Raw genomic sequence first — 12785 nt, 5'->3', positions numbered from 1 at the left:
TGATACACAAAGTTTAGCAGTGTTTAAAGTTACATATTCATGCTCAGTTTTTAAATAATAAAAAAAAACTTTGTGCTGCAGCCAGAAAAAAATTGTTCTTTTTAAGACAGCTTTGAAGTTTGTTGTTCCTGTATGATTTTTATCACTTAATTTAAATGCACCTAGACCACCTGTGATGAGCTCTCATTGGTAGTAGTATTAATATTAACTGGAAAACAATAAAAACATAAAACATAGCTCAAATTTAATTGAGAATCACTTTTAATTGGAATTTAAGTTTTAAACTTCTGTCCAAAAAACCTTACTCTATCAAATGCTTGTATGCATAAGACACAACATCTGCTGCCCGGCCACTACCATCAATCACAACAGCTGGTGTTCCACTTTGAATAGCTGACAGCATTGTTTTAATAGTATTTGGTCCACCTTCAAGACAGAGGATCACGACAGGAATATCAATAGCACCTGAGGTTGAAAAAAATTAAAATAATTACGAGAATGAGGTTAAAATGTTAGTTTGTTAGGTTTCCCAATATACAGTCTAATATTTCGCTCTGTATAGACCTGAATTAGATATGATGTCCAGATATGTCATCTTAACAACTATATCCTGTATCAAACAACAATTCCATCAAAACTAATTCACTCACTTTCATCATAACATGAAATGCCATCTAAAGAAGCAATGCTTACTTTTTTCTGCTTTTGATTTTACTTTGCACTTTGATAGTGCGTTCTCAACTCTTGATCGAAGTTGTATTTCTGTTCCATACTCTCCTGTCGTTCCATTGTCCACCAAAAGAAAATGTGAATGATTGTGATCCAAACCAGTCTTGCTTGTGTCAAGGGAAGAACACTTGTATTTTGCAGGATATAACCCTAACCCATCCTAGAAAAGTCAAATCACTAAAACTTATTAAAATATTCATTCCACCTCAAACAACAAAGATTCCTTGTATCAAACTGCCAAAGTTAAATGTTATTACACTACGATCGTTATAGTGGTTTTAACCAAAAATTTGCTTGAAGTGCCTAAGCGTGTACTTCCAAATAATTACGGTTTACAACATGTGACGAATGCAACACATAAGAAACAGAACCTTGGATATCAAACTTTCTGGTGATTCCAGCACTCCCCAGGGAGCAATGCCAATGACATTAATATTTGAACGACCAACATTACTGACGCTCCCCCTATGTTTTACAGCTTCTCCTACATGCTGCATTACACCAGTATTTGTTCCGCCTAAAAGAAGAACAACACACTCAAATATTAAGCTGTCATGCTAAAATCAACATCTAAAAAATCTGACATCTCCCCTGGGGCAAGTAACTAGTAGCCACCCAAGATCAATGTTATTCAAATTCCTAAAAGCTGAGCCAACTCACCTGTTTGGTAACAGGGGGGTTTATGACGTCATGAAAAAAACCTTTAAACACTAAATATCTCTTTAATCATTCTTCTAAAGGCATAATCCTAATAATCCTAACAATCCAAAAAAAATTTTTCTATGGATAAATCAGTTATCTTTTTCATTGTTTGTCTGCCCTTTTTTTTTCTATCCATAGGACTTACAAATATGTATAAGAAGAATGCATGTGATAATACAAATGTTTTCACCACATGCAGTAACTATAGCAAAAACACTGGACCAACTTCTGATTATAATAATATTTGAAAACACTTTTTTCCTTACCAGTAATAATCCATGCCCCAGTGGAAACAGCTACCTTGATCAAACCCTTGTTAAACACCTCTTTCAAACGTGGCTTTAAATTAAAACTTTTAGCTCCACCAGTAACTGATATCACCAAGGTTGGTAACTCTAGTTCCCATTTCTCTGTCATAATTCTAATAACATCTTCAGCTTTTGTATCATCGGAGAGTCGCACATACTAGAAATAAAGGTGTAGTGACAGTTGTAGTTAAGATGTAGTTATGATATGCCCAATTTGTACTAAAATTCAAATACCATGTTCTGTTATCAAAACAACAGTAACATTATTAAAAGGCTTATGTTTATTTAAACTAGTTATATGGTAAAGGAGTGTGATGGCTTTAACTTACACTAATGAAGAGTTTACTGATAGAGTGAGACTGACCTGTTCTCAATAATACGAATTTTTTTGATTGTCTATTGTTTAAATTTTATAAGCTAGAATATCATGATTAAAAAGAAATGCATAACTTAAAAATTATGACGTAGTGAAATAAAAGTTTTTACGCTAACCCTATGACGTGTCTAAGATTCTCAAGGGTTTGTTGTGTTTTATTTCCAGATATTATTGTTAGAAGATGTGCGATTTCTTTAGTTGTCTCTATAATAATAGCCGTATTCCGTCTGTCTGTCTCTGCGCGGACCCCCCGCTGAGTTAGAAAATGATGTTACGGAAACACGAATATCAAATGCGATATATTTTTATCCGCTTTGTTGCGACGGGTTAATATAAAGGACGGCCGATCCCGTGGATTTTCCACGGGCAACGACTAGTGTATTAATATTAGTTACTGCCTTCAAAAAATTATCCTATGAAGGGAAAAGAAATGAGAACAATTCTTACAGGTTTATTAGTGCTGTTAGTTTGATCATCAAATTTGATTTCTCCATATGCATCTGTTGGTATCCTTATTGTACATTTGTCTGGTGTCCACTCAGCATCTTGGCTAATGATTGTATTTTTAGAATGTTTTACTCTTGTTAGACCACAACCACACTTTCTAAAGTAGAAAAAAAATATTTTATACACAAAACAAGTTGATATTGTTTATCCAGTTCTTTTATATTGAAAAATTTTGTTCCATGAATACTATAATTAGTTAACTATGATTTACTAATGTCTCAGTTTTTAGTTAGTTACAGAGAATATATAATTTTTAAGAAATTATTGGTTTGACAAAATATACACCTAATTCATCTATAGCTCAAAAATTCTGATCAAGTACAACAGTTGGACTTGCTTTACATATGTTTCCTATGCCACTATGCATTGTATCAAGACAGAAAATGTTTCTATCTTTTTAGTAATAAATTTGCAATCTACGAAGGCTATAAGTAGAAAAAAGTCACTTCTATTGTATAAATATTGCTAAACAGTCAAAAAGTTCAGCTTTTATATTTTTAAAGTTAGTAGAGAAAGTATTTTTACTTCTTTACTACTTCTTTAAGAATTTGGGCAACTGTTTCATAACTTGCTCTAGCAAAGAAAAGTTACAGAAATTCTCTACAAGTCTTGTAGAATAACCAATACATTTGGCTAATCATAAATCCTATCTTTTAATCCTTACTTGTTGCCAGATCTATCTGTGACTTCAATATATCTAAGGCATTCTCTTTTGTCAAAATGTCTGGAAATAAAAGTTCTGCGTCTCTAAAAATATAATAGAAAAGATTTATAACATTTTACATTTGCAAAACTAGAAAACAAGCATTTTTTTGTAAATTTTTAAAATGCTTTCAGAGAGTATCCTCCTCTACCGGGGGAGCTGATCATCAAAAATCCCAATTCCTTTTTTATGCATTTTTATTTCTACCAGCAACAAACATTCAAAACCCAAAGAATTTCGGAACGCAGCAGTCTAACAGGTAGAAATCGTCACATTTGCAGTCCTTAAAGCAAAAAACATATCCCTTGTTCTTGCCTGTAAAAAAGGTTAACCATAGCAAAAAAATTGCCATTTACTGATTCCCCAAAGAACTCAATAAAAAATTTTTAAACTTAGATCCAAACATCAAGCTTGCATTTCCAATGTTTTAAAATAAAAACACTACCACTAAAAGCATTTTGGCAGTCAGTTACTAACAAGACTAATAGTAATACAAAGGCTATCAAATAACAAGGGAAAAATCATTGGATTACAATGTCACAGGTAGTTTTTCCCAGGTGTCAGGCCCATAAGGCTCCCAACTGTGTGCGCAGTTCTCTGAACACTGTAATATGGCTTGATAGAGCCTTATGAAAACCCTATCAAGAGACTCAAGGTATATAGTTACCAAATTTGATAATTAAATAACTGGTTGCCCATTGTTAACAATAGTTGATTAAAGTGTTGTGTATACAAATTAGAATTGACGTATAAAGGAAGAAACTTACGTTAAGATCTCTGGCTGAATTTAACAATCCAGAACCAGATGTTAGAGAATTTTTCCTTCTCCTTTTTTGCTTTTTCAACTCTATAACAGTTTCTGAAGGTGATATTCTAGTGCCTCGGGTATGGCTATCTAGCTTTGCTCTCATGTCATCTAAACACAGAACAAACACAATAAAGTATAAAGTGTAAAGTGCATTACAAATTCAGCTAAATTTCTTTAACTCCAGTTTTTATCACTGAAACAATATTGACAGGCTTTTACATAGCTGTGGTAGTCATCATATTGATATTTGGGTCTTAGTGATGATTTACTAAGCTTTCCAAAGGATACCTGGGAAGAAATAAAAATGCAGAAAAAAATTGTGGAAAAAAAGAATGTGGATTTTGAAAATTTGCTTCTTACCCAAATTCTGAATTTTTTAAACAAGGATGGGTATTTTGCATTTTATGTTATTCTCAGGTTGTTTAAAATTTTTCTGTAAATTCAGCATAAATCCAACTTAAAGGAAACAAATGTTACAAAATATTTTCTTCAATATGGTAACAAATACCTTAAAAAATACCTTGGTAAGAATGTTAGTCTTTAAAGGAGAACTAATGAAAAAAACTACATATGTTTTTATGCGATAAAAAACATTCTTGTACGTATCACAAAAACAACATGGCACAAAAATTTTTAAATTTCGCATTTTTTAATGTTCAAATTTTGCCGCAGTCACCGCCATTATCACACAAAAGCCAACTTGATTCGTACATACTTTGTTGAATTGTGACATAACACGGCGTCTATAGCTTAAGATTTATACGGATGAAGTTCATTTACATTGCGTAAAGAGTTACAGCTTTCTTGCTACCGAACCAGAATTGTGTTGTTCTCACGAATGTAAATCTTGCAAGGAATTGGAAATTTGTGTGGGACAATGTTTATGCAACCGAGCACTATAAAATTTTAACATTATGTTTACCCAAGAAGATGTTAGAAACTGTGCATGTTTTTCAACGTTGTAACAAAAATAATTTACCAGAATTTAATACCATGAAAAGAAGTAATACTAATTTTGAAATCCAAAAGACTTTGAGACTTCCAGCAATTTTTTAGAAATCAACACATTTCATCGCAGGGCTATTTCTTTCACGCACAAGATTTGGTTCTGTGTGGTCCAAGTGCTCGACTTATTTCTTTGGTAATTTTGGGCGGTCAGAATGGAATCTTGATGAACTCCTTGAGAAGCAGTTCACTTGGAGTAATTAGAGCACTCAGACCTAATAATTGGACTTCTACGCTCAAAGCCTTCTTACTCTAAAAACACATTTCTTTGGTCATATTTTTTTGTTTGTTGATAAGAACCTTGCAGTAAGAAACCAGTTACAATAATTTGTATTACTTAAAAAAAAAATAAACTACATTAGATACTATTAGATAACTTAAATCTACTTTAATTTCATTATTATGCAAAAAAACTAGCAGGCATCTTCAAATTAGGTAACAAATTTCAGCGCACTGAGATTTAAATCTGTGCTGTTCTTTGGTCACTAAACCACTTGGAGCTGTTGGAGCATATACATACATACAAGTTCCATACACTAATTTTTCTTCAGGGGATGAACCCATCATTATATTCATAACAGTGAAAATAAAACTAAGTATATTCATCCCAAAACATAAATAAAATTAATCTCAGACATTAATCTCAGAATGCCTTATCTGTGTATCATGCACATTTATCCCCTTCACATGAACCTTGGTAGTGTCAGAACTTTCGTTGTTATTGTGAACCTATTGTTAAATACATGAGTTATTTTTGCTCGGTAAAAACAATAGAGTTCATATTTTACATGCGAACTTTAATTAGCTGATGTAAACTTTTATTTAATTGCTATAGCTGTTGAGGGATCAACAGAAGAAAAAATATAAAATGTAACAAAGCTTTATTGTTTCTACTCATGAACAGCAACATTTTATCTTTTGTTTTTACATGCGATTTATTATGATACTTTGATAGAATCTCATGTTTTGCGCGCAATTTTTTGTTTTTACAAAAACCTTAATGTTGTATCGTTTTACAATTTATACGAATTGAAACGATCATTTTTACGATCCCGTTTTCATCTTTTTTTCGCTTTCTATGATGCTGTTTCCATCATTTTTAAATGACCTACGGCGATCTTTTCGCTTTTAACGATTCCATTTTAATGATTTTTTAACAATCTAGAGTGATGTTCTTGCTTTCTACGATGCTTTTTCCATCATTTTTAAACAATCTACAGTGATGTAACAAAACGCAACGCAACAAAAAATTAATAAAACTTGGGATTCACGAAAGTGGCAAATTACTTTATTTATTTTAATCTTTGTCAAGTAAGTTTTATTTGATCCACCGACACTAGTATTCGAAACTACTATTTTTAGCGGCATGCACAACGAAACAGTTGTCTCAAAATAGAAATAAAAAAACAGGTAGCAATGCGCAAGTTACAAAGCTATTATAAAAAGTTTCATTATAATCGCTTTGATTTTACATTCTTCGCATAAACATGATTTTACATTAAACACAAAATCTTTAACGCTTTACGCGTGTTCGTTCATTTTTTTAAAAAAAATAGCTTTCGTAATTGTTTAGCTTTCGTGATTGTTAACACCTTCAAACAATAGCATGCATGTTATAGTAAGCACAAAAGGATTCATCAAATCTTATTGTTATTACTCGCACACGACGATAACAATAGAAAGCAATTAAGTTCATGTGTAAACAAAAGATATGTGAAGGTTCTTTATGTAGACATGAGATTATTACACGACGTTGTAAAACTTGTGTACCTGTAAAGTTACATTTAGGTGGTACTGTACATCACCACTAAACTACATCACACAAATTAATAATTTACTGAACAAAAATTCCTCATCGACAGCTGGTGACCATAGTACCAATTTGACCATAAATATCTCGAAAACTAAGGCTCGTAAATATAAAAAGAATTATATACATTTCTTTTTCACACTATACAATTTAATTTAACAATTTAAGCCCAACTTGTTAATAATTGGGTAAGAAAATGTACAGACTTATAGTTCTGGGGACAAAGCCCAGAGAAGGTAATAAGGACAGAATTGCTGCAGAGGAATTTAAGTTTAGATCCAAACTCACCAATTCCCTGCCACTTTACCCAAAACCAGACACAAATTATTTTGCTTGATAGAAAATCTAAATTAGCTCAAATGATAATCTTGTTTGCCTTATGTCTATTATTTTTAATTTTGCTAAGTCGAAAAAACCTAGTCCTCAGTGCTAAGATACCATTCTGCAAGCGGCCAGGTGGTAATTAAAAGCAAGACGTATAAACATGAAAAAAGATCCTTCTTCTTTTGCTCTTTTATGGTGCCATGTCTTAACGAAAAACAATTTTCCATACCTACATAATTTCCTCCTATTTCTGGTAAGTGTGGCAATGAGTATGGACGTTACCCCCAATTCAGATATATATGAGGGTGTCAATTTCCCAAAAGCACCTTTAAATGTGAGGGCAAGCTCTGGCAGCTTTTTTAATAAAATTCATCTTTTATGTTATAACTAATAAACTTTAATTATTTTCGAGCTTGTCCAAATTATTACTGAAATGCAAAACAGCGCTTTTAATTTTGTTGACTCAGCCACACAAAATTACAACCTTTAAAATATTACAAAATTATGTGACCTTATTAGGTATATATTCATCACACAAATTGTATGAAATAAAGCCTTTTTAATAACTCTATACCAACAATGTTTTAATAACGTTTGTATATAATGATATCATCACAGTATGATTGACATTATGTTTTTTGTCAAAGTTATATGTGCAGGACTTTTGGGATACAAGGCTGTATGTATGGCCTGTTAATAAACCGTTGCGGATAAACAGTCCCATTGCTAGGAAAGACATGTTTAGTCCACAAATCTGTTGATAGATGAATTATTGTTGACATAAAATCTGTGTTCTTGACATAAACCGTAATGTAGTAATAAAGAAATAAAAAGGAAGAGGACATGATAGACACAGCAAATTTTCACCGAAGGAAAAAAAAAATATTATCGTAAGCTCTTTCCGCAATTCCGTAAATTGCTTCTGAGAATGGGTAACGGTTTCCCAAAAGGGAAACCCAAATTAAAATCAAAAAAATTAGTTTAGGTAACAGTTTCCTGTATGGGAAACAATTTTCCTATATGACATGGGAATTTCGCTATAAAACATAGGAAACCGTTTCCCTTTTAGTCTCCTGTGTGTTGTGTCAGTCCAGTAGAATTTAGTAAAATTTCAGTAATTTTAGTCGTGTCATTTAGTGGTCACATCCCACATAATTTTTTAAATTTTGTTAGTTAAATTTAGCTGTGACACTTACTTGTTTTCTTTGCCATTTAACTTGAAATAATATTAGCTAGCTTAATAGCTATTTCAAATTTGCAAATTGGACATGTTTTTATACTCTGCCTGTGATTTACCGAAATAAAGCTACCATCTTGATTCGAATAATTGCTCTCTACTATTCAGATTGTTTATGGTGTATAATTTACTAATGTCTTACTTGCCAGTAAGTCAAAGATAAATTTGTTTGCATCAGTCTCCAAGGAGAAGGGAAATCTCTCCCTCTGTGAGCCAATAATAATCCACACTTTGCTTGAGGAGGGCGACGCTAAACGGCGCCTATCACGGACACGGGTGACGGTTACATATGTTTGGATAAATAATGCGGCAGTTTGGTATTCACATCAAGATATGCTGTAATTAATATCATTGCAGAGAGCTGGTGGGTGTACGATAAAAGAATTAGAAATAACAATACGCTAGCTAAACCTACCTAGGCTTTCATCCCTTTCTCTATAATATTTTCCCTTTACTCCATTTTTTGAATTCATTATATAATTGGATTCTTAGATTCTTCCTTTGTGCCAAATAACTATTACTTCCATTTTATTCAGAAAACATGTCAAGCAGAGTTGTAACAACAACACTCTCCCAAATACGAAATTTATTTCACTAATGTATTCGAAAATAACATCTAAGATGAAGAGTTTGAGGTTACTGTAATCAATACTTCCCAAAATGAGGATTGAGTTCTTCTTTATACGAATGGAATTAAATATTAAAGTACCTGAAGAAAATAATTAAAATTTAACTTATAATCAAATCTAAAATTTAAAATAAAAATAAAAAAAAACTCGAGTTAATGAATCTTAAAAAGGGTCTGGGTGCAAAGTTGTTATTTTCCTGGCTAAGTTGTTACAGGTCGGAAAGAAAAGTACTACAGTCCGATATTTCTGCAAGAATGCTTCCTTAGCTTTTAAATTTTAGGTACTTTCCAATTTTAAATGACAGAAAAAGTGCACCAGTGTTTGAAAATAATTAATGACACGAATATTCTTAATTTAAACTTTAACAATAACAAGGGGGGGGGGGGGGGGCTCAATTTTTAAACAGGTACACGTTTGAGTTAAGATTTGAGTCGAAAACTAAACAACCAATAAGCCAATCTCGACCCCCGGGTTCTTTATCTTTTTTTATAACGCCGGCCGTCGTCCTTCTCGCTGTCCCGATGTCAAAAAGAGAAAAAAGCCCTGTGATCGAGGTTGCCAATAAGTAACTCAAAAGGCTGAATACTTTCAAAGTTACTCAAGTGTAGATAATAAAACTTAGCAGGCTACATACAATACAGGTCTTGAGAATAATGAAATAATCGAAGCAAAAAGGAGTTTTAGCAAATTCTTGTAAAAATTTAAATATTACATTTTGAGCAAATTCTTGTCAATTTTGAGGACGAAATTTTGCCATTAATAGCTGGAGGCTGAAATGAAAAATGAAGTTGTCTAAAAAAACAACCTTCAAGCAGCCTTGTAGTACCTTTAGGGGAATTTTTTTTACATAAAACAGTAACGCTTTTAGATATGGATAGGTCTTCTGCGCAAAAATGTTTTAGAAAAATTATTATAAAATTATTTTTATAGCTCAGCTTTTTATTTCTATAAACTAGAATCCGTACAAGCTTCTTTTTTAATATTAGGCTTGTAATTTCTTAGATATGTACACTTGTGAAACGTTAATTGCTCGCATTGATTTCGTATGAATATCTCTACAAGCTTTTATTGTCGTCAACCGTCGTTTTCTCCCTACTGTTCAAATCACTTCTTGTTGTTTGCGTTGCATACACTTCTCGAACGGTTGTGTCTTTATCTAAAATATTTTTCCTACCATAATTAATTCTTTTTTCTTTTGAGCGTCGATTTTGAAACCACACTTTAACTTTGTGAAAAGGTATAGAAGTTTTTTCAGCTAAGTTTATTTTCTGTTTTAAACTGGGATACTTCGATTGTTCGTAGCAGTGTTCCAGCAACAGGACTTGAGCTGGATGCAACGGTTGACGAATTCTTCGTGGATATTTTTTAATTTTAAATACTTTAACTGCAGTTGGTGCTGAGTCAGCTAAAAATGTAAATAACGGAAAAAAATAAATCAAAAATCATATATTTTTGAACGCACATTTTTTGTGGTCTTCGATAAATTACGTTGTAAGCACCTTAGGGTCGTAGCGCAAGCAACCTATTTTTTTTTTCGGGGGAAGGGGGGGGAGCACCCTCATCCCCAGGGTTTTTGTCTTATTGAAGAAGAAAAACCTCTGGGGACGAGGGTGAGGGGAAGGGGAAAGGCGAGGCAAATTTAAAAAAGTTAATAAAATAGATGTGTAAGAAGTCATTTTTTGGATTACAACTGGGGACATATTTAAGAATTTACCCCCTAGTTTAACATAAAAAGCATTTTCTGCAAATTTCCGATCATTGGGAAAAGTTTGGAGGGAAGAGCTGTACCTCCAGATCCATGGACTTGCACCTATTTTTAAAATCTGACAGGACGTGATACAGCGATTTCCCTGCAGCTGCTTACCTCTCTGTATATCCTCTACATTTAGCAAATTTTCCAGTATTTTGCGAGTTTAAGATAGAGAAAACTTACATTGCATATACACAATCAGAGAAATAGGGCGTATATATGGATCCTAGGAATTGTTTTTTAAGTTCAGTCACTATAAACCTGAAAAAAATAAAAACTTATTCCTTAACTACTCAATGTTTTTTTTTTATTTATATAAATATATCATAAATTTTAGATTCAATGACATAAAATGTCGTTTATGACGCGATTCTAACCTGTTTCAAGACCATGTTTTTTTTCTCCAGAGGATTGACACTGTATGGGTATCTGATGAGGATAGACAGGTCTCAAGAACAACGGATGAACAAGCGAAAATCCACAAGGCTGTAGACACGGTCCTGTGTTAGGAAATACACCCACAGGAAACCTCGGCACAGGATTATAAGCGTAACTGAATGCACCACTTCCTTGCGGAAACCAAGTCTGCGTCACAACTGGAAACGGAATATGTGACATATTGAGAACCGCTTGTGGTGATGGAATGATTGTTTTCATCAGATTTTTATTTGCTATTCTTGGTTCACTCATACTTTTTATCCAAAAACCAATAACTTTTGAATTTCGTTTATTTTCAGTTCAATGTTGTGTTCGATAGTGATTTAAAGAGAATTCGATCAATCGAATGGTCAGTATGAGTTCGATATATGCCCTTGTCTACTATATGCAATGGCTTCATAATTGTTTTGCTTTTCCAAGGGAGAATTGAGGCTTTTTGATATTTTGTTATAATTTCTTTCATACCATAAAAATAAAAATGTTCCCAAAAAATTATACAATTTTATCAATTTTTGAGGGAGATATGAGGTTACAAAGTCATTTGGTAATGACGTCACAAGTGCGATAGCGGCTGAAGCGCACAAAACACAAAGTTGAATGTTTATATTGAAAGCATGTACGGCAGGAGGATGTCTAAAACACGAGAATATTGTTATACTTAGTATGTTTGCTTAGATTGGTCTTTCACCTAACATTTGTATTTTTTATTTGTATATTTTTAATATATTTTCTGAATCAAGGCATTTGTATTTTTCTTACTAACTCGAGCGAAGGAAGATAAAATGCCCACTTTAAGGTAAGGTTGTTGTTTGACCTCAATTCTCCTTTAAACATTACGTGCTTAAGTAAACCTTTGTCTGAATAGGAAAATAACATAAACACGGTGTAGGATAAAAGAAGGCCCTCGTTCTAAAAAAACACTCTAATGCTACTTATGCACGTTCGAATAGAATCGAACCAAAACATAATAATAACGAGAATTACAGTGTCTCTCTAATTAGATTGGTGGAACAAAATCTGTCCGCTAATTAGGGTTGTCCGCCTTTTGAAGAGTTTTTTTGGATTTGTATGATTGCTTCACACAAAAAGAGATACTTCAATGATATGATTTTTGCAAATTTTAATTTCACGCGCAAATTGAAATTTTGAATTTTTTCAAATTTCGCGAGGATTTAATTATAGATAGTTTCAATAAATTTCGTGAGAATTTATTTTCACAAATAGTCAATTATTACATAATGCATTTCGTTCTTCATTAAAATGAAAATCTAAGTCAAAGTCCGGTCCATCAGATTCATCAGAGAAATCGTCATCAGTACCACAACTAACAGAATAACTCTTTCTAAATCTCGGATGGTAAAGTAAAACCCTGAGAATACGTTTAAACACTCCAATCACGCGAGGGATTGCCACTAAACAATTTTCGTCAGGAAAGAGATGGTAATATCGAGAAGCACAG

At 32.8% G+C, this 12785-nt stretch overlaps 1 protein-coding gene across 1 annotated transcript in view; it reads right to left on the bottom strand.

Moving 5' to 3' along the window:
• LOC130622039 (transient receptor potential cation channel subfamily M member-like 2) overlaps window positions 1-8625 on the bottom strand; it is a 30067-nt gene extending 21442 nt beyond the window's left edge. The window contains exons 1-8 of the mRNA XM_057437433.1: window positions 8469-8625; window positions 4093-4241; window positions 3287-3369; window positions 2563-2719; window positions 1698-1896; window positions 1101-1246; window positions 694-889; window positions 306-465 (exon numbers count right to left, since the gene is read on the bottom strand). Of these exons, the coding sequence (XP_057293416.1) occupies window positions 306-465; window positions 694-889; window positions 1101-1246; window positions 1698-1896; window positions 2563-2719; window positions 3287-3369; window positions 4093-4241; window positions 8469-8484 (1106 nt within the window). The 5' untranslated portion in view covers window positions 8485-8625. The remainder of the gene's footprint in view (window positions 1-305; window positions 466-693; window positions 890-1100; window positions 1247-1697; window positions 1897-2562; window positions 2720-3286; window positions 3370-4092; window positions 4242-8468) is intronic.
• Between the last annotated feature and the right edge of the window lie 4160 nt (window positions 8626-12785).

Source organism: Hydractinia symbiolongicarpus, chromosome 12 (genome assembly GCF_029227915.1).
Source record: "Hydractinia symbiolongicarpus strain clone_291-10 chromosome 12, HSymV2.1, whole genome shotgun sequence".
Lineage (NCBI taxonomy): Eukaryota > Metazoa > Cnidaria > Hydrozoa > Anthoathecata > Hydractiniidae > Hydractinia > Hydractinia symbiolongicarpus.
This window is presented reverse-complemented; position numbering and strand designations above follow the sequence as displayed.